The sequence below is a fragment of the Rhinoraja longicauda genome, unplaced genomic scaffold (genome assembly GCF_053455715.1).
Source record: "Rhinoraja longicauda isolate Sanriku21f unplaced genomic scaffold, sRhiLon1.1 Scf000599, whole genome shotgun sequence".
Classification (NCBI taxonomy): Eukaryota; Metazoa; Chordata; class Chondrichthyes; order Rajiformes; family Arhynchobatidae; genus Rhinoraja; species Rhinoraja longicauda.
This window is the reverse complement of record NW_027601815.1, coordinates 881-23,674: the sequence shown is the minus strand read 5'-3', so window position 1 is coordinate 23,674 and position 22,794 is coordinate 881. Positions and strand designations below refer to the sequence as shown.

The 22,794-nt window shown below is 41.1% G+C and overlaps 1 protein-coding gene across 1 annotated transcript in view; it reads left to right on the top strand.

The window, feature by feature from the left end:
* Nucleotides 1–17,887, top strand: part of LOC144591133 (solute carrier family 35 member F1) — a gene marked incomplete at its 5' end in the record, with an annotated part of 55,149 nt that extends 37,262 nt beyond the window's left edge. The window contains one exon of the mRNA XM_078395437.1: nucleotides 14,540–17,887. Coding sequence (XP_078251563.1) covers nucleotides 14,540–14,764 — 225 coding nt within the window. The remainder of the gene's footprint in view (nucleotides 1–14,539) is intronic.
* Between the last annotated feature and the right edge of the window lie 4,907 nt (nucleotides 17,888–22,794).

The window sequence follows — 22,794 nt, the reverse complement described above, 5'->3', positions numbered from 1 at the left end:
GGATAATCAATGGAAACAGGATGAACAAAAGCTCAATTTTGAGTGTCATAGCAAAGGGTCTGAATACTTATGTAAATGTGATATTTCAGTTATTTCTTTTTAATTACTTTGCAAACATTTCTAAACACCAGTTTTCACTTTTTTATTCTAGGGTATGGTGTGTAGATTGATGATTAAAAAAAAAGAATTTAATCCATTTTAAAATAAGGCTCTAACGTAACAAAATGTGGAAAAAGTGAGGAGGTCTGAATACTTTCCGAATGCAATGCATATCTGAGAATTGGTGTAGACAGGACCAACTGGTTATAGGAAATATATCTGAGAATTAGTGTGGATGTGATTCTGTATCTTTTTATGATCATATCTTTCGTAGACAGTGTTTTATGGTTTTATTTATTTACATAAACATGATGAAACAAAACAAAAATATTTTGTACCATAAATTAATATTGAGAACATTTAGACCTTGTCAACAGTGTCAGGGTTTATTCTTTAAAACCAGTCAGTGATTATTATGCTTCGGTAATCAAATCTAATATTAGCTTCAGTGAAGGGCAAATAGAAATTAGTATCTAAAATAAACAAGTGTGAGTGAACACCTACATCATGAAAGTCACATCCTGTGAGAGCCGACATCAATGAGTCAACTTTTGTTGAGACATCTGGCAACCTCAACCACGCCAGATGCTATGAAAACAATTGATTAAAATATCAAAACCATGTTGCACTATTATTCTAATTGATGACCACCCATCTGACATACATCAGATTGTCATCTAACCAAAGAATTATGCCTGCAATCTGCCTATAGAATGATCAGCTAAGGGTGGCACAGCAGGTAGAGCATTTGTCTCACAGCACCAGTGACCCGGGTTCAATCCTGACCCTGGGTGTTGTCTGTGGCATTTGCGTGTTCACCCGGTAACCACGTGGGCTTCCTCTGGGTGCTCTGGTTTCTTCCCACATCCCAAAGACGTGCGGGTTTGTAAGCTAATTGCCCCCTATAAAATTGTCCCAAATGTGTAGGGAGTGGATGACGAAGTGGGATAATGTAGAACGTGTGAATGGATGATCGATGTTTGTGGACCTGGAGGGCCGAAGAGCCCTCCTATTTTCCCTCCTGCATTTCTAAGTTTAACTAAATCAAAACACGTATACTCACAATCAACGGGCTCATCAATTCAACACTTTGGAAGTTAACGTTGAAAATGCAATTTTCTAATAAAAATTAGATTGCTTTTATAAATAAGGGAAAACATTTCTATGAACTCTAGAACATTGTCAATTGCTAGAACCTAGGCATTCATCTATCCGGTAGACTGCTCCCCAAAACTAAGTTCTTGTCATTTAACCAATGAGTGCCCATATAAATAAATCGACAATTTACAATAGACTCAGACACTGAACTTAACTTAATAGTGTTTATACTAGAGCTGAATTTAAGTGTCAAAATTGATTTGTATTTCCAGCCTGTATTATTTTTGTTGTGTAGTCTCATCCGTTAATTGATGCTGATCAAACTGCTAAATACTCAGTGTGCCTTTTACTTGCTCACTTACTCAAGCTGTTGTGATGTAATCAATGGATTAGCGCATGATGTTGCTTTTTAACCACTTTAATAATTTATCAAGGAAAGATTATATTTTATACTCGGTGGTTATGGGTATCCGCATTAAGTGCTGGTAAGATGAATTTAATTCAAAGTCAACTGTGTAAACTTTTATTCAGCTGATTTGGGCATTATGTACCCTTAGACTTAAAGCTGAGTGCTAAATTCAGAGATTTCCATATTGGGATGCGAGGGTTTGTGTGCTACTTGGCACATAATTGTTAAAATATCAGAACTCTTTCATTACAATTTCTATAGGATGAGCATGAAAAGTTTACAGAAATTGAAATGGCTGAACTCATCAAAGTTTCTTATTGCATGAATGTCCATATAAATTCCAGTCAAATCAGACTTGAATAAATCCATTCAAACCACTCCATATGCAATGCCATTTGCTTTTACTGAATTAGGGACAAGTGAATATTGTGTGAAACTACTTGATTGTCTCGTAATTTATATTACTTTTAAATATAAAGCCCGTGTGCGAAATGTGGTCCCGGTGAGTTTAAAGGAAGTGTAGGAAATGGGGCCTCAGTGATTTTGAAAGGAGCGTGGGATATGGGGCTCCAGAAATGCACCCCACCCCCCTCCCCCCCGCCTGTGTGTTTAAGAAAACGCAAAAGAGATCCTGGTGTGTTTGACAGAACGCAGGAAATAGAGGCCCAGTACTTTTCAAAAGGGCTTGGGAAACAGGGCCTGCTGAATTCTTTGGGGTTTCCAAAAATCAGAGAGCCGATTGTCGGGGACTCAAGGAACAGATGCTGGAATGTTGAGTGAAACCAAAGTACTGGAGTAACCCGGCGGGTCAGGCAACATCTCTGAAAGACATGGATAGGTGACATTTCGGGTCGGCCTGACCTGAAATGTTGCCTATCCATGTCCTCTAGCACATTGTGTTGTACAGTGGATTATTAGAGTCTGACTGATATATCTTTTGCACCTTATGAGAGATGAATTTCCTCAGCATATTTTGACACCTTTTCCATTGAGAGTGCAATTTGCAAGCCTGGTTACACATAAGATTCTGTTTGCTTCAGAATTTGGAATATATCTGCTAGTTATTTAAGTTGCACACAAATCTGTCCTGTAAGCTAAGGCTTAGGAATTTGCCAGGTTTGCAATGTCTGGATCCATCCTTTAGTGCAGGAATATAACCACAGACTGTCTCTCCTGCTGTTTGATATCTTGCGCTTAACTTGTAACTCTCTACTGAGTTACAAGTGAGGAAAGAGGACTGAAATAATCCTCCAATTCCTTTGCTGCAGATGCAGCTTCAGCTTTCTGTGAGCCTGTGAGATTAGTAACTGCGTAATTGGCTTCAAATTCAACACTGTCAATGGAATAATGAGCTTAAGCTCTCTCATGATAATGTTCTGAGCCTGCAAACAAGCCTGCACTGAAGAATATATTCATTCTTTCCACATACATTGGTAATGATTCATACCCTCAATGCTGCTTATAAATTGTGTCTGTGATTGAGCAGCCATTTTCTGAGACTCCCCCATCCTGCACGGTGATGGTACTGTGATCAAGACTTTTCTGCAAAACGCTCACTTCTTCTGCTTTCACTGATTAATGGTGTTGCTCTGTCTCTCACTACCATTGCTGTTGCCAGAGCAACATGTCAACATGTCAGAGCTGGACTCGTGTCAACACTTAGACACCGATGGTTGTCAAAGATTTTGTGGTTCCAGCTGTTTCTCTTCCATGAATACAGAGTTCTCATTATTTTGTCGAAACAAAGAACTGCAGATGCTGGTTAATGCATAAAAGAACATATAACGCAAAGTGGAGAAACTCAGCAGGTCAGGCAGCATCTCTGGAAAACATGGATAGGTGATATTTCAGGTCCAGACCCTTCAGACTCGAGAAGTTTCAGACTCAAGCAGCAGACCCTGTCAGAAGAAGGGTCTCGACCCGAATCGTCACCTATCCATCTTTGCCAGAGATGCAGCCTGACCTGCTCAGTTATTCCAGTACTTTTTCTCATTATTTTGTGTTTGAGGTCTTCAATCACTGATTCTTGGGAGCTTCATCAGAGATTTATCAAAGCCTGCTTTCTCTCTAAGCTTGATAAGCATTGTTTGTCATTGACGACTTCATCTTCATCATGAGTTTGTGTTTCAAGGGAGCTTTATATTCAACTCTATTGAAGCTTATATCGACTATTGAGCAACAGTGGGAGAGAACAGGAATCATCATAATCATACTTTATTAGCCAAGTATGTTTTGCAACATACGAGGAATTTATTTGCTTTACAGTCATACCAATGAAAAGCAACAAGGCACACAATATACATTTTAACATAAACATCCACCACAGTTACTCCTCCACATTCCATGATGGAAGGCGAAAAAAAAGTTCAATCTCTTCCCTTTGATCCCCCGCGGTCGGGGGCCTTGAGCCTTCCGTTGACGAGACGATCTTGGCTCCCGTGGTCGGGCCCTCCACGTTGGGGTGATCCAGCTCCCGCATCGGGGGGATCTCAGCTCCCCCGCGCCGGGCGATCGGACCCCGGGTCGGGGCTAGTCGAACCTTCTGCGACTTTGGAGCTTCCCGACATCAGTCTCTACCCGAGATGCGAGCTCCTCGATGGAGAAATCCGCAGGCCGTGGTTGGTGCGTCGATCCTAGGCAAGGGATCGTAGGCTCCGATGGTAAGTCCAGGGCCCCGCGGTGGGGCTCAAAGTCAGTCTTGAGCAAGGCCGCCAGCTCCATGATGTTAGGCCGTAGAGCGACCAGAAATACCATCCGGAAAACAATCGCATCTCTGGCAAGGTAAGAAATTGAAATAAAGTTTCCCCCGACTCCCTCCACACCCCCCACATAAAACAAACCACAGAACATTAAGAGGGAGTACAGAGAAGGTTCACCAGATTGATCCCTGGGATGGCGGGACTTACATATGAGGAAAGACTAGATAGACTGGGCTTGTACTCGCTGGAATTTAGAAGACTGAGGGGGGATCTTATAGAAACATATAAAATTCTTAAGGGGTTGGAGAGGCTAGATGCGAGAAAATTGTTCCCGATGTTGGGGGAGTCCAGAACCAGGGGTCACAGCTTAAGGATAAGGGGTTATCCTTTTAGGACCGAGATGAGAAAACATTTCTTCACACAGAGAGTGGTGAGTCTGTGGAATTCTCTGCCACAGAAGGTAGTTGAGGCCAGTTCATTGGCTATATTTAAGAAGGAGTTAGATTTGGCCCTTTTTGCTAAAGGGATCAGGGGGTATGGAGAGAAGGCAGGTACAGGCTACTGAGCTGAATGATCAGCCATGATCATATTGAATGGCGGTGCAGACTCGAAGGGCCGAATGGCCTACTCCTGCACCTATTTTCTATGTTTCTATGTTTCTAACACACACTTTTAAAACACACTAAAAATTACAAAAAAGACGAAAAGACAGAGACTGTCATCGCTGACGGCACCACCCGGTGGAATAGAGTCATACAGCATGGAAACAAACCCTTCGGCCCAACTCTCCCATGCCGACCAATATGCTTCATCGAAGGTAGTCCCATTTTCCTTGAATACCTCTAATGCTTTCCTATCCAGGTACCTGTCCAAGTGTCTTAAATCCTGTTATTGTACTTGCCTCAGATACCACCTTCGGCAGCTTGTTCCATGGGTGCTTTACAACATGTACACACCATATAAACCTGAAGGGCAGCATGATGGCGCAGTGGTAGAGCTAATGACTTATAGCGCCAGATATCCGGGTTCGATCCTAACTAACGGATGCTTTCCTGTACAGAGTTTGTACGTTCTCCCCGTGACCTGCGTGAGTTTTCTCTGAGATCTTCGGTTTCCTCCCACACTCCAAAGATGTACAGATTTGCAAGTTAATTGGCTTGGTATAAATGTAAAATTGTCCCTAGCGTGTGTAGGGCCGAGTTAATGTGCTGGTCCGTGTGGACTCGGTGGCCCAAAGGGCCTGTTTCCACGCTGTTTCTCTAAATTAAACTCAATTAAATGATGCCATGATGTCAAATGCAACAATGACATTTACCTGTTACCATAAGATATACGTGCCCCTTCTATTCTGGGTGATGTAAAATATCTTGTATGCGCTGGACTTGGCTTGGTTAAAGAAGGTGAACAGAATACTTGCCTTCATCAGTTAGGGTGATGAGTATAAAAGCCAGGAAGCTGCACTGCAGCTGTGTAAACCTTCAGTTAGTTTACATTTGGAATAATGTGTGTGGAAATGTTAAATAAAAGAGGGCATAGTTTTAAGGTGAGAGGGGAACAGTTTAAAGGAGATTTACGAGGCAAATTTTTTGCGCAGAGTGGTAGGTGGGCAGAACATGCTGCCAGGGAAGTAAAGGCAGCAGATACGATAGCAGCATTGAAGACATTTAGACAGACACACAAACAAGCAGCGAATGGAGGGACCAGAAACAGACTGGCGAGATTAGTTCAAATCCGCATCGTGGTTGACCAGGCATGCTGCACTAAAAGGACTGTTGCTGTGTTATATTGTTCAATGTTCTTTATTATATTTCCAGAGAAAAATTAGATCAAGACCTCCAGGAAAAATGCAACAAGTTTATTCAACACTCTCATTGTACTGTGCATGTGTAGTACATCTCACATTTATATATACAGTTAATATAGTGGATCACAGTGGGGGGGACTGTAGCCGTTATTGTCCTCTATAACCGAGTGAGGGGGATAAATAACAACCAGTTTAATCTAAGGCCGGGTGGGAAGAAATGCGGCGCCGATGGGAGGGTTTAGACCAGCAGAAAAACACAGCCTGGAGAGCCGCAGGCCCCACACGCAGGGATGGGCGTGGTACTCATGCCACCTTCATGCTGCTTGGTCTCTCTGCTCCCACGTGCAATGGGAGCCTCACGCCGTTACCATGTGACAGGCAGTGTTGCATGGGTGAAGCAAGTGCAGTGGTGCGCGTGGTGTCTGCATCCAACACCTCGGGACCTCACTTAGTGGCAGCCCCTGCAAACCCGTGCCCAATGCAACGCACTTTAAGAGTGTTTTACTGCTCGTTCTCTCCCTGCCACCTCCTTTATGCTACCCAAAGCTGTGCTGAGCGCCGCCCACCAACCACCGCCATTAAGAGATGTCTCAGTCCTCTATAGCCATCATATAGAGGTCTGTAATAACGAGGGTTTACTCTACTACACTGCTTAACCTTTTTATTAAGAGGAAGTACTTATATGTGAACAGTATTTACAGCAGTAAGCTATTAAAAGATTTTCATAGTCTGATCTTCTCAAGGGCTGTATCCACTTGACTTAAGGAAACTATAACTCTTAAATCAGTGCAGCAAAATCTTATGTCATTCCTTCCACAGTTCCGCCATATCAACTTCTGAAACACACTCATGGTCACATAACATTTCAATATTCTCAAGTGTATTTTTGCAAGAATCAGGTGATATATGTGTACGGTTCTAATTTTATCTCCCATTTTCACAAGATGTCTCAATGTGGCACATGCTTCAGTTATGACTCCAACATCCTTTTTCCCTAATGTGCGGTTTGCTGGTTGGTGTTAACGCAAAATCTCTTCTATGTTGTTTAAATTGAGTCTCATCCTGAGTTGAATAATTTCACTTTTGTCTCAGCTGCTTCTTTTCACTCTCACCTTAAGATTTGGCTAAACTAAACAAATCCTGTTCTGGATCTTCTACATGTTAGTAACACAGCGGGTCGAATTGGGTATTTTTCTGTAGTTTGGCAAGAATTTTGCTGGCAATCTCACAATTTAAAATGTCAATGCTCTTGTAATGTTTGTTGCTTCAGTGCTGCTTTAACAATTCTGGCTGTTCTCGCGCCACACCTTTTCAATGCAAGTTGATGAAGTGAAATAAGTGTGTTTATCACCAAATCAAAATAAGAAAAAAAAACTGCAGAATCTAAAATACTAGAAACACTCAGCAGATCAGGTGGCGCCTGTGGGAAGAGAAACAGTTAATGCTTTGAATCGAAAACCTCTTGTCAGAACAATTTTGATTTACTTTACTTTAGAGATACAGCGCAGAAACAAGTCCAGGCCGACCAAAGGTCACCCCATACACTAGCATTGTCCTACACACTAGGGACAATTTACAATTTACCAAAGCCAATTAACATACAAACCTGTACGTTCTTGGATTGTGGGAGGAAACTGGAGTGCCTGGAGAAAACCCACGCAGGTCACAGGAAGAATGTACAAACTCCCTACAGACAGCACCCACAGTCAGGATCAAATCTGGGTCTCTGGCGCTGTGAGACAGCAACTCTATCGCTGCAGCACCATGCCGCCCTGAAGGGACCGCTAATCAAAACATTAACTCTGTGTGTTCATGATTTGGCTCCATAAAGTGTTCATTTAAAAATGAGTAGTAAAATGTATGAAAATCTAAAATAATTTTTCTCTTTACTGATTTGCAAATAGTCAACAAATCAGACAGCATCTGTAAAGAGAGAAATAGAGTTTGTGTTTCAGTTTAGTTTATTGTCACGTGTACAGGTACAGTGAAAAGCTTTTGCGTGCTATCTAGTCAGTGGAGAGGCAATACATGATCACAATCGAGCTGTTTACAGTGTATAGATATATGATAAGGGAATAACATTTAGTGCAAGGTAAAGTCCAATCAGATCAGAAGCCCATTTCAGATCAATGGCCATTCATAAGAATTGAAAAGGTGAAAGCGCAACAGTATTTCAAGTTGCAACGAGCTGGAGAAAACAAATGAGATGTCTGTGATAGGGTGGAGACTGTGGTAACACAAATATTGTTGCTTCCTTTGCTGAAAAGGCGTGATATTTTTGCCGATCACGAGTGATCTATTTGGAGGAGGTGTGACTGGAGGGAAATCAATGAAGGCGCAGAAAGGAAAATTCTACCTATAACTGTGAGACGCAGACGCAGATTTGCTGGAAATCTGAAGTGAGGGTAAATGCTGGAGATGTGTGGCAGCAGGACTGGTACCATATATAGGAGGAGAAAAGCCTGAGTTAATATTACAGCTAGTTGAACTGGTATCAGAACTGGTCAGTCTGAACCAAACAGGAAGGGTTGGCTATCTGAAATTGTTGAATTCCGTGTTGAGTCCCAAGGGCTACAGCATGCACAAAGGTAGGATGAGGTACTGTTCCTTGAGCTTTAGGTTGTGCCTATTGAAACACTTTAGGAAGCCACAGGCAGACAGATCAAGCAGGAGTAGAATGGTGAAATGAAATGACAGGTCACTGGAAGCTCTGGATCAGTCAGGGGGATTAAGCCTGATCTGCCAAATGCCTGTTTTATTTTCCTTTCTACCCCATGCCCACTCTGACCTCAGTCCACTGACTGCTACAACTTTTTCAGTCAGAGAGTTGTGAATTCTCTGCCTCAGAGGGCAGTGGAGGCCAATTCTCTGAATACATTCAAGAGAGAGCTAGATAGAGCTCTTAAGGATAGCGGAGTCAGGGGGTATGGGGAGAAAGCAGGAACGGGGTACTGATTGAGAATGATCAGCCATGATCACATTGAATGGCGGTGCTGGCTCGAAGGGCCGAATGGCCTACTCCTGCACCTATTGTCTATTGTCTTAAGCATTTGTATTGACCTTCAATCTTAAATAGGTAAGAAAATAATTGCAGATGTTGGTACAAATCGAAATCTTAAAATACTTCACCTGAACATGTTTCCAGTTCACTGATACTTCAGTGGTACTTGGATGTGTATCTTGGCGCATACTTAATCCATCCACTGTCATTTCAATAATCCTATTGATGACCTGATCCTAAATCTTGAAGTCATAGTATTTATACCATTACCTGCTAGTGAAATGAAACTCTAAGTATCATTCTCCTTTGTTCATTGTGGTTCCAACCCTGTGGAGATATTCCCACTGTGACTTTTTGCTGTGAAAACCTTCCCTCTGTGAAGAAAACATTTTCCTCTATCTCTGCTTTAAATTTGGTTCTCTACCTCTGCTTTAAATTTGCATACCAAGGATATGTTCTCTGAGCATTAAAAATTTTGTGTTTTAAATTGCCCTGTGTCAGGTGAATGGCTTCCACTGTATACGTAACAGCAAGTTGCTCCAGATTCATACACATGCTTTAGAATCTGCTTTCTAACTGTAGCCATCGCTGATGCTGCAATATCTGAACCTTGTCTCACTTTAGTGTTTTTGAATGCTATATCCAGAGACAATATAATTCTGCACCACTAATTTTACCAGATTTTGTTGGGACTTGACCTGACTTTGCCTCCACAGATGCTGCACGACCCACTGACTTTCTCAGCAGATTTTTTTTTCTCTGCTCCATATCCCAACATCTGCAATCTCTTGTGTCTGGTCAGATTTTGTCTCTTTAATAACTTTGATTGAATTTTTCTGTCAACTAAATCACAAACAAATTGAGCTTTGCACAGTCTGAACAGACAGCAAAGTTTGCAATGTGGAGGCAGATCCTCAATGAGACAATGTACTTGAGATCTGATTCTTAGTTTCAAATTTGCAAATCTGCTCAATTTTTGTCAATTTAGAATTTAATTGACTAACTTTTACCACTTTGATGAATGTAACGCTTTGCTTAAAAACTGTGTTTTGATACCCTTTTCTCACGAGATCTCATCTATCAGTGTTTGTTTGTGCATGTACATTCTCTTCATCGCCATGAATCTTTAACATGATTTCCTCTTAAGTTCCAAGCATTCATTGGGTGAACTGTGAGGCTTGTGTGTCTGCGAAAATACCATGGTTTCCAATGCTTTGTCCTTGGGCACTACTTAACATAACAGTGGGTCCAAGACTAAAACTGATAGCTAGCAGAACTGCTGCCTTATAGTTCTGGTGACCCAGGTTCAATCCTGGTCTCTGGGGCTGTCTGTGTGAAGTTTGCATGCATTCCCTGTGAGTGCATGTGTTATCTCTGAGTGGTCCAGTTTCCTCCCATATCACAAAGCTACATTGTTTGGTAATTTAATTGCCTAATTCAAAATTGCCTGAGTGTAATTGCTTGGTGAGTTGACAAAAAATATGGAGAGAATAGGTCAAAGGGAAAATTAATGAGGCAATTTGGATTCCTCCATGAGTCGGCATAGAAGTTCATGCTCATTAGTCATAGGAGCAGAATTAGGCCCTTTGGCCCATTGAGTCAACTCCGCCATCAATCATGGATGATCTATCTTTCCCTCTCATCGCCATTCTCCTGCCTTCTCCCCATAACCCCTGACACCCTTACTACTCATGAATCTGTCAATCTCCACCTTAAAAAATACCCAGAATTGATGATTCAAATCACCACCTCCATCATGGTATCAAAGGGTATCAAAACACAGTTTTTAAGTGTTACAGAGCAGAGATGCAGAACCTGGCAAGCTGGTGCTCAGAGAACAACCTGTCTCTAAATGCAGCTAAGACCAAGGAGCTAATCATCAACTTTAGAAGGTCACAGGATGAGGAGTACGCTCCAGTCTTCATCAATGGGGACAGAGTGGAGAGAATGTCCAGATTCAGGTTTCTGGGCACACACATTTCAGAGGACCTCACGTGGTCCAGTAACACCACTGCACTGGTCAAGAAAGCACAGCAATGGCTGTTTTTCCTGAGGATGCTGAAAAAAGCTGGTCTGCCCCAACAGATGCTGGTGACTTTCAACCACTGCACCACAGAGAGCATCCTCACATACTGCATCCCTGTGTGGTATCTCAGCTGCACAGCAGCGGATAGGAGAGTTCTTCAGCAGGTCGTCTCCAGGGCACAGAAGATCATTGGGATACAGCTCCCAGCCCTGGAGGACACCTACAACGCATGCTGCCTCAGAAAAGCCATCAGCATCTGTAAGGACTCCACACACCCATGCCACCGTCTGTTTGAACTCCTTCCATCTGGCAGACATCATAAGGCCTTCTACGCCCGCACCTCCAGACCGAGAAATAGCTTTTTCCTTAGAGCTACAACTGCACTGAATCAGTCCCCTATAATCTGTCTTTGCCCCCATTATCATCTGGCACAACTACCTTTATCACAACACAGTGACAGCTGCTGTAATTTTTAACAGTGTACATGGATCTATTTGTACTTTTACCTTTAAAAAAAAATGATATTAAAAAAAAAAATTTAAACCTTATTTATTTTTATAGCATCGATACGGAGGTTGCAATCTTAATCTCGTTGTTCTTGTACAATGGCAATAAAGATATATTATTATGGTGAAATATGGAACATGTAACTTGCCTCATGGCACAATAATCCAGTCTTTCACCATTAGGGAGCACACTTTCAGCCAAGGTATCACAAAATGCTGGAGTAACTCAGCAGGTCAGGCAGCATCTCAGGACAGAAGGAGTGGGTGACGTTTCGGGTCGAGACCCTTCTTCAGACTGAAGAACAGACTGAAGACTTATTTTCCTACACTTTCAGCCAAGATCTCTGCATCCCTTGCACCGGCACCTTCCTGTTGAAAATAGCAGCCTGTGTAACATCCGGCTTCCCCATTAATGTTTGTGCTCCCCATGCAACCTCCAGAAAGGTGTATTTTCCAGCGTGTAGGCCACAAAACTTCAAGAGATAGAAGTGGATTTTTTTTGCTCTCCTCCCCCACATACAGGTTCTGATGATGAAATTCAAGCGGTTAAACTGAAATCTGTTAGACCTAGGAATGAACCAATGCATTTTCAGCTTTTGGCTATCAAGGCCCTTACCGTTGTCAACAGCCACTGGCCAAAGGGTGAAAGCAAAAGCAGATGGCAGAGAGTTGGAGGTGTGGGCAATGACTGGCAGCGTGAGGTTTGGGACTTGGAAGCAAGATCTTCCAGGTGCGGGAGGTGAAATGAAGTCTGTCATTGCCTTGAGACTGGGGAACTAGTTGGCAGTTGGAGTAGGAGGTGCCTGACACAGAATAGTGGAGGAAAGTGGGGGTGGGGGGGTAGGTGGAGGAAACATGGCTTCTGTCTGCATCTGCATTTTGGGGGGGGGGGGGGGCATGACTTTGAGTGAGGGGAAGATGAATACCTATCCACTAAGTTAATGGTCTGAAGAAGGGTCTCAACCCGAAACGTCACCCATTCCTTCTCTCCAGAGATGCTGCCTGTCGAGCTGAATTACTCCAGCATTTTATGTCTACCTATCCACCAATAATGATTGTTGGAAACAGTTGCTGCAGTCAGGCCAGGGGTAGGGGTGATGTCTGCGATCCTGATAAGCAAAAGTACCTTATGATCTTAGGACTGGCCTGCATCAACTCCCATTGATTTTGCCTGGTTTATAGTCAGCGTGGTTCCCAGTTCAAGTGTCAGTCTGAAGCTGCAAAATTGATCCTCATAACATCCGCGGTTGCTCTAACCATCCACCTGTATAAAGAGCAGGTTATTGTGTGGATGTAATGAGTAGGAAGTGGATCAATGGGAATAACTGGTGCCTATTACTCCGACTGTTTAACCCGTTAAGTCAAATTAAATTGTGAGTTTTCCCTCCATTGGCAAATAACTTTCCGATTTCTCAAAACCTACATAGTGAATAGGCACTTCTGCAAAATAATGAATTACCCTTGGGATACTTAACAAGCAAAAACCAGACGCCAAAGCGATGTGCAGGGATTAATTAGAAGAAGACCCTTTTGAGAAGAGATCTTGTGGGAAAAGTGTGAAAAAACAGTGAATTAAAACAAAAGTGTAATGATTGATTAAGCAGCTCGCAGTTCTAAATTACCCGAGGGCAGCATTTTGCATTCTATATATTCTTCAATTTATTTGAATTTGGTACAAAGAATAACTGAAGGTATAATGAGGCATGTGGTTGATTGAGATGAACTACAGAGTGGTTCAGTTTCAATTATCCGGATGCATTATCAGTGAAATTTCCACTGTGAGAGTGGAGAGCTTGCACAGTTGCAGGATATGAAGCAAAACATTTGAACAAAGCCCTTCTATTATGCGATTATAAAGCGCTATTTGATGCATTTTATTTGTTCTTGAAAGTTAACCAAAAATCTATGGTCTTTAAAGTGTTCAAAACTGGATCGCGCAGCAGTGCAATTCATCATTTTCTCACAATTCATCCTGAATGCAAAAAATGCAAATATCTTATCACTGAATTGTTATTAATATTTTGATAATTATGTTGCTATACCGAAGGCTATTAGTCCAAAGTATTTTCTGTTAGGCTCCTTTGGTAGTTTATTGGATAGATATACCACCCATGTGAATGAACAGAACATCACAAACTGTGTTGGTCATATGTTTGAACATTTGCAATTTTAATCTGTGAAATTTGTTTGTATAACTTTGTTGTGAAAACCATGCATGGTATCAGATAAAAAGCAATACACACAGAGAACTATGTAAATTTGGAAGATTATTGGTCATTTATAACATTGAGTTGGGGACAAAACAAAGAATAATACTGAGGGAAGCTGCCATTATTTGATAATCTTCTTGAAAAAATACTTTAAAAGAAAGCAAAGGTTATTTTCAAATTCAGTTGATTTCAAAATGACTCGAAATCAAGCCGACAAATTCACTGGTACAACATGGCTGTGGAGCTACAAACAAAATTCCATCATCATTTGTTTTACAGAATATAAATGAAAGATTATCAGGAAATAAACAATGCAATCTGTGTGGAAGTGTGGGATTCATTGTGAATCTTCTTGATGAGGATGTTGCAAAATGAGTATCTGCAAACTTTGCATGGAAACAATGAACTGCCGATACTGGTTCATACACAAAAGGACATTAAGTGCTGGAGTAGCTCAGCAGGTCAGGCAGCATCCCTGGAGAACATGGATTGAGACCCTTCTGGGGACTCAACCTGAAATGTCACCTATCCAAGCTCTCCAGGGATGCTGCCCGACCTGCTGAGTTACTCTAGCACTTTGTGTCCTTTTCTGCAAAGTTCATGTTATGTTCTGAATGGTTATTCTAAATGCACCCTTGTATTTTTTTATATAATAATCTCGTGGTTTTTTTTTTCTTTCTTCTGTAGTTTTCAGGACTTTACCTTCTGTCTTTTTTCACAATCGTTCTTGGATTAATCTTGTACTCTTCAACTTCCACGTATGTGGCCCAAGATCCACGAGTATACAAGCAGTTCCGCAACCCAGCAGGTCCTGCAGTGGAGATACCATCAACGGGGCAGCTGGAGCCATCAGTCACTTATTCCAGCCTGGGGCAGGAGATTGAGGAGGAGGCTCATGTCAGAGTTCCCTGAAGAGACACAAAGAATGCACCCTGGCATTTCAATGGGTTTTATTCTGCATTCCAGATTTTTGTTTTTTGTTTACATCACCTCATTTCCCCAATTTTTGTTTATTACATTTTAATATTTATTTTTTGAAGCCAAATTTCTAGAATTCTTTTTACTAATCGTAGAGTTTAGTGAAATGTTATTTGCAACAATTGGGATTAATGTGTCAGTTCACTGACTAAGAGTTTTTAAGTGAATTGCAATCAACTGATGGTTTAAAATGTGCCATCTAAAGCATTTTTATAATATAGTCTATATATCACTACCACTGTATGGGAATAAAGGGGATTTTAACTGAGTTTAAATATGCACTGTATTTTTTCTCATTTCCAGTCATTCCCATCTTTTTTGCACATGAACGAATCCATACTAAGGCCATCTTGAAGTCATTTATAGGGTGATGTTATCTTTCTATTCAAAGCACCATTATATGACCTCTGAACCTGTGTAATTCTAGAATGGGTTATTGTATAGTTTAGAATTTGCTAACTTGTGCTGTTAACATTTTTGACAACTTGTGTAGTACCTTTGTGTTGCTTTAACAATAGTAGTCTTCATATTTAGATTACAGTAAGTATGGACTGTACCCCATGGGTAGAAATCCACTGTTAAATAAGCAAAGAAAATAACATGAGACAGTTAAACTTAGCACCATTACAAGAAAACAAACCAAAAACTGCACAGTTCAACTGAAAGAAGCCCTTTATCTTTTTGATATCTGCATGCTCTTTATGGACTGGCTGTGGCAATGTAATGCCTGTATGATGTTTTCAAATAAATGCTTTATGAAAGATAATATCACAATATACACTCTTGTCTTGTACTTGCAATTAATCAGTCAGTAATGCTACTTTAAAAATATGAAGCAATCATAATTTTTCAGTTTATTAATCTTACAACTATTGATATTTTACAATTAGATAACAGTCATGATCGTGACTCAGTGGTTAGGTTTTACACATTACAGCTGACTTGGAATGTGTGGTGTTGGTGATCAATTAATTGTGTGAAGTATGATCATTGAATCTTTGGTTTCTTTGCTAAAAGCCTCAAAAATCATTTTAATCTCAGATTCACATTATAAATGAGTGCAATTTTATGATCAGCCTGTTTATCGGCAAAATGCAAACGGAATTAATTAGTCCAAGATAGATAAGGACTTCCATTTTAAATACAATCACTGCTGGCAGAGCCAAAATTCATATATATCTTTTCTATTTATTCCTGGCTACATGAAAGAAATTTATGAAAAATAAAGACGAAGGCAAATTATAGTTGCTAAAAATATTACAATCTCAAAGAGAAGCAGAATTAATCAGCAAAGATTTAATATAAATCAGATTAAACTGCAGGTTAGACAGAAAGTCAAAGGATTTCAATTTAAGAATGACGTACATGTTTTAATCTCTTTGCTTTCCATTTTAAACCATGGGTTTATAGGGCTTGGATACTCGGCAATATTTTAAAATATATTACTTAGTAATCACTCCCATTGCATTGTACAGTTGTCCTTTGTCAACAGAAACATGTATATAGAAATAAATGAATTATTTGTCCAACATAACAAATAATGTTTTTAGAAATTGGACCTCACCAAATAATTCAATTTCTGAAAGTAAATATGTACTAGGATTTGTATAGAACCAGGCACAATCTCAAGGTATTTCAAAATGCATCATGGCCAATGAAATGCTTAGAAGTAAAATTGCAGTCAGTTTAGGCACAACAATAAGGTAACAACCTGATAATTTGTTTTTTTTTAAATTGAGGTTTGCAGCAGGAAAGATATACTGTACACCAAAACTTTGTACAAATTTCCCAGTTTTTCCGTAAATAGTGTTGTGGTTATTTGCATGTAACAGGGAAGGCAAATAAATGCCTCGGCTTCAAGTTTTATCTAAAAGGTGATGCAACCAACAGTGCAGTATTTTTTGAGTATGTATTACACCAAATACCAAATTAATCACAGTGTTACACAGCATGAAAACAAGTTATTTGGCTCAACTCGTCCCTGCCGACCAAGATGTCTATCAAAGCTAGTTCCATTTGCCATATCTAACCATGTCAACAGCATTATTATCCAAATCAATATAGGTGACAAACAACAGTGGACCCAGCACAGATCCCTGCACACCACTGGTCCTTGACCACCAATCTGAATAACATCCCTCACCACTATTGCCCTGTTTCCTTTCACTAAGCCAATTTTGTATCCAATTGACTAGGTTACTCAGGATCCCATGTTATCTAACTTTCAAGACTAACCTGCCTTGCAGGACCTTGTCAAAGCCTTTGCTATAGTCAATGTCAACAACAGCTACCACCCTGCCCTTGCTAATCTTCTTTGTCACCTCTTCTAAAACCTCAATATAATTTGTGAAAACATCAAAAAGTGCAATTAAATTTGTAAGGCTTTTGACACTTAAGTATATTATTTCTGCTAACATTTGTAATTAAAGAAATACATAACGTTTTTAGCTGTTGCAAATTTCACCATTGGTCCCCCATCATCCACCAATAACATTCATACCCACAACCGCTAATAATCTGTGTATGCAGTATGCACAAGAAGAAGGGTCTTGACCCGAAACGTCACCCATTTCTTCTCTCCCAAGATGCTGCCCGACCTGCTGAGTCACTCCAGCACTTTGTGAATATATGCAGTATGCACCATCTGCAAAAGGAACCGCAGTTACATGCCTGAGCTACTTTTATCTTACAAACTCTATCATTTGTTTCTCTCAAATTTAGATTCAGGTTGGAAATATATTACTAAACCATCATTATTGGGTTTAAAACTTAGGATCCCTGCCCAAGGATGGAATAGGAATATAATTTAAGCAGAATGAAAAATGTTTACTTTTTACTAATACTAGCCCCAAACATGAAACATTCAATGTTTTTAATTGTAAGTAGAATTGTCGAGAGCATTTGTAGTACATATGATTTGAAAAAATGGGAGATTAAAGTGAGGAGAACCCATTGGTACAATTCAATATTTAAAGAGGTCATATGTCATAAATCTCTGGATTTTAAAACTATATGTGATATAATTATATGCTGTTTGTAAATGCGTTAGTGGTACTGCAGTGAATGTTGAGATTAAAAACATAATAGTTGTTTGACTTTTTAAAATGTTTACTCGCATCTGCTTATCTCTATGTTTAAACATGACATTCTTTCTCATCAAGTTAGCTCCTATGTTTTCTTGTACTTTATTTACTGCTCCACTCAATTTGATCACTGCACATTAGAAATCTGATGCAATGTAAGTGTTGCTTGAATTCACCACCACCCCCGTAATTAAACACATACCTAGACCACCTTCCTCAGTTCTGTCTCCAGGCCAAGATGTTTTCACAGTTGTGCCTTTTACCACATGACAGCATTGTTGGACAAATTTAGATTGTTTTCTCTGGGACATCACAGACTGGGGGGAGGGGGGGGGGGGGGAGAGACCAGATGGAAATGGATAAAACAATGATAGGCATTGATATGATAGACAGTGAGATTCTTTCTCCCAGGGTAAACATGGCAAACGCTAGAGAGCCAAGCTTTGAGGTGAGAGGGGCAGGGTTTAAAGGACTTGTGCGGGACAAGTTTTTTTTCAGAGCGTGATAGGTGCCTGGAGGTTGTGTTAGAGGCAGGTACATGAGTGGCCTTTATGAGGCTTTTAGATGGGCATGTGGATAAGTAGGGAAAATATTGAGGGATATGGTAAATGCACAGAATCTCTTGCCCAGTGTAGAGGAATTGAGGACATAGGTTCAAGGTGAAGGGGAACAGATTTAATAGGAATCTGAGGGGTAGCTTTTTCACACAAAGGATGGTGGGTGTATGGAACAATCTGTCAGAGGAGGTATGTGAGAGGGATCTGTAGATGCTGGTTTAAACCGAAGATAGACACAAAAAGCTGGAGTAACTCATCGGGACAGGCAGCATCTCTGGAGAGAAGGATTGGGTGACGTTTCGGGTCGAGACCCTTCTTCAGACTGGATGAGTTAATGTGACAGCTAACAAGTGGGAAAGCCTTTATGTTGCAATAATAATGATGTAGCAGGTACACACTGTGGACATGCTTAATCTTTTCAGACACCATAGTGGCTCGCACACAAAGTCACTGCTGCCACGTTTTAGCATCTTAAGAATTCTTCCGATAATGGGAGAAATACATTTTAAAGAGAGCTGACCCCATTTATTTTTCTTTTGCCTGAGAGCAACCGACAGCACAAGCAAATGGCATTGTGAGTGATGCTGGCTTCCTACTCTGTGGTAACGAAGAGTTGTCATTCACTCCGTGTACGTTCCTCTGCAGGTGTGCATATCAACCCTGTGTTAAGCAGCCACTGAAGGGGGTTCTAGTTCATCAACATTACTAAGAAATTTGGAACTGAAACATAATTTTGTTTCTCCACTGATGCGGCCTGACCTGCTGAGTTCTTCCGGCATTTTATGTTTTTTAAAATTTTATATGCAGACTAATTTATTGTTAACATGGTATATTATTACATCCAATAAATGGTCACAATTTATGTCTGGTCAATGCCTGATCTCACCAGTGTAAAGGAGGCAACATCGGGAGCACCAAACACAAAAGATGAGGTTGGAGGAGGTGCATATGAAGTCAGTCTGAAGAAGAGTCTCGACCTGAAACGTCACCCATTCCTTCGCTCCAGAGATGCTGCCTGTCCCACTGAGATACTCCAGCATTTTGTGTCTACCTTCGAGGTGCATATGAACCTCTTTCTCACCTGCACGGACTGCCAGGGTCCTTAGATGGAAATGAGAAAGGAAGTGTAGTGATAGGTGTTGCACCTTCCGTAGTTGAAGGGGTTACAGAGTGATCTCTTGGGAAAAGCCCAAGACCTTTTAACACAACACATGCACTCTGTCCACCAAGGACTGCCATTTTAATTCCCCTTCCTATTCCCATGCCGATCTTTCTGTCCTTGACCACCTCCATTGTTAGAGTGAGGCTGCCATGCAAACAGGAAAAAGGACACTTTGTTATTTAACTTGAACAGCTTACAACCCAACGGCATGAACTTTGAATTCTCCAATTTAAGTAACACTCCTCCCACACTGGTTCACCCACATTTCTCCCACCACCCCATTCTCCCTACTTTCTCCTCCTCCATATGCTTATCTCTGACCCAAGTCCCATATTTCCCTTTTATCCCTCTCTTTCCCCCACTGCCTACTCCTTCCTCCATATTCCTCCCTCCGGATTTATATTTATCTACTGTTCTTTCCTTATCTGATCCCCTTTTGTCCCATTTTTTCCTTTTCCTCTTGCTCCACCCATCTGCTAAACAACCCCCTCACCTGCATCCACCTATCACTAGCCAGGCTTTGGCCCACCCCTACCTAACTCCCCCCCCCCCCCCCCCCCACCACTCCAATCAGTCTGAAGAAAAGTCCTGAGCAGAAACGTCTCCTGTCCATTCCCTCTACAAATGCTACCTGATCTGCTGAATTCTTCCAGCAGTTTGTTTTTTGCTCAAGATTCCATAATCTCCAGTTAACAGAGTCATACAGTGTGGATACAGGCCATTTGGCCCAATTGGCTCACACTAACTAACATATCCATCTACACTAGACCCATCTACCTGTGTTTGGCCCACATCAATCCAAACCTATCCTATCCATGTACCTGTCCAAATTTTTTTTAACTTTGTAGTACCTGCCTCAACTACCTTATGCAACTCATTTACATATACACCCTTTGTGTAAAAGCAGTTGCTCCTCAGTTTCCTGTTAAATCTTTCCCCTCCTCTTAAGACTATGTCCTCTGGTTCATGATATCCCTACTCTGGGTATAAGACTGTATTTACCCTATCTATTCCTCTCATGATCTTGAATACCTCTGTAAGGTTACTCCTCAACCTGCGCACCAAGGAGAAAAGCCCTTGCCTGCTCAACCTCTCCCTATAGCTCAGCCCATGAGTCATGGCAACATCCTTGTAAATCTCTGCACCCTTTGCAGCTTAACATTTTTTCTACAACAGGGTTACTAAAAACAGAACGAAATACTCCAAATGCGACCTGACCAATGTCTTGTAAAACTGTAACATGACCTCCCAACATGCTCAAAACTCTGACTGATGAAGGCCAATGTGCCAAAAGCCTTCTTGACTACCCTATCTACCTGTGATGCCACATTCTAGGAGCTATGTACCTGCGCTCCTCGATCCCTCCATTCTACAACACTCACCAGAGCAGTGCCATTTATTGTGTAGGCTTCTGCACTGGTGAGACATCCCAAAATGCAATACTTTGCTCTTATCTGTATTGAACTCCATTAATCATCTCTCAACCCACCTGCCCAACCAATCCAGATCCTGCAGCAAATCTTGAACACCATCTTCGCTTTCAATAATACCACTCACTTTAGTGTCATCTTCAAAACTTACTAGTCATGCCTTGTAGTTCTCATCCAAATCATTGATATAGAACAACAATGGTCCCAGCACCAAACCCTGAAGCACAGCACTAGTCATAGACGTCCAATCCAAAAAACAACCTTCCACTATCGCCCTCTGCTTCCTTCCATGAAGCTAATTTTCTATCCACTCGGCTTGCTCTCCTTGGATCCCATGTGATTTAACCTTCCAGAGTAGCCTACCATGCAGAACCTTGTCAAATGCCTTGCTGAAATCCATATCTACAATGTCTACAGCTCCACCCTCATCAACCTTTGTGATAACATTTTCAACCATCAACATAACCTGGTCCCTTCATGCTGATACACAAATCAAAAAACTGCAAAAATGTGTTTACTTTCTGTGGTATCTGAGAAGAATCAACATGACCACAATGGTATTGCATCATCGGAAGGATGATTCTAAAGAATAGATTTGCTTGAATATTGCAAAATCTGAAGAATTTTAGCCATGAGGAAAGGTTGGATAACGTAGATTTTTTTAAATTTGTAAGTGAAGAGGTGACTGATGGCATGCATTTGATGGACTTTAGAAAAAATAAGGCATCTCTGGTGAAATATGTGCAGCAGATTTAAAATCATGGAGTCATAGAGCTACACAGCACAAAATCAGGCTCTTTGGATCAACTTGTCAGGCCAAGCAAGTTGCTGAACCAACCAAGCCAATTGTTTACACCTGGGCCATGTCTCATCAAACCGTTCTTATTTATGTCTAAGTCAGTACCTGTCTTGCTCTTACAAGAAAAGTCTAAAACTAAAGTGTAGACTGAATGTAGTTGGTAGCATTGTTTGAGAGGAGCTGAGGAATCTCTTCTATAGCTGGAGGATATGGAGAGCCTGACATCAACTGCTCGAAAGAACAGTAAAGGCCGAGAGACTGTCATCATATTTATTAGGTATGCCCATGGGTAAGCCGTAACTGACACTGTTTTGGATCATGTCTGGACTGTGGAATTCAGTTACCAGCTTGTCCGTATTTAATTCTAATGCACTGATTTGATTTCCTCTTCTGTCATGAAAATTGGCTCGTACAGTGTGGAAACAGGCCCTTCGGCCCAACCTGCCCACACCGACCAACATGTCCCAGCTACACTAGTCCACCTGTTTGTGTTTGGCCCATATCTCTCTAAACCTGTCCGATCCATGTACCTGTCTAATTGTTTCTTAAACGTTGTGATAGTCCCTACCTCCTCTGGCAGCTCGTTCCATACACCCACCACCCTTTGTGCGAAAAGGTTACCCCTCAGATTCCTATTAAATCTTTTCCCCTTCACCTTAAACTTATGTCCTCTGGTTTGTGATTCCCCTACTCTGGGCAAGGGAGCAATAATTGTTGTATTTGTTTTGGCTTACCTGAGATCTGGGGCTGAAGGAGTTGATGCCGTGATCCAGCATTGTAGATGTCAGCCTAACCACTAATCCTTATGACATGCATCTGCTGGAATTACAACGGGGGTGTGCTGTTGCAAGTGAAGACTTTCAACCCCATTTTCTGTGGATCCTTTTCGGATGATTTCATTGATTGATTCTCCTTCACCCCATCGGGATTATC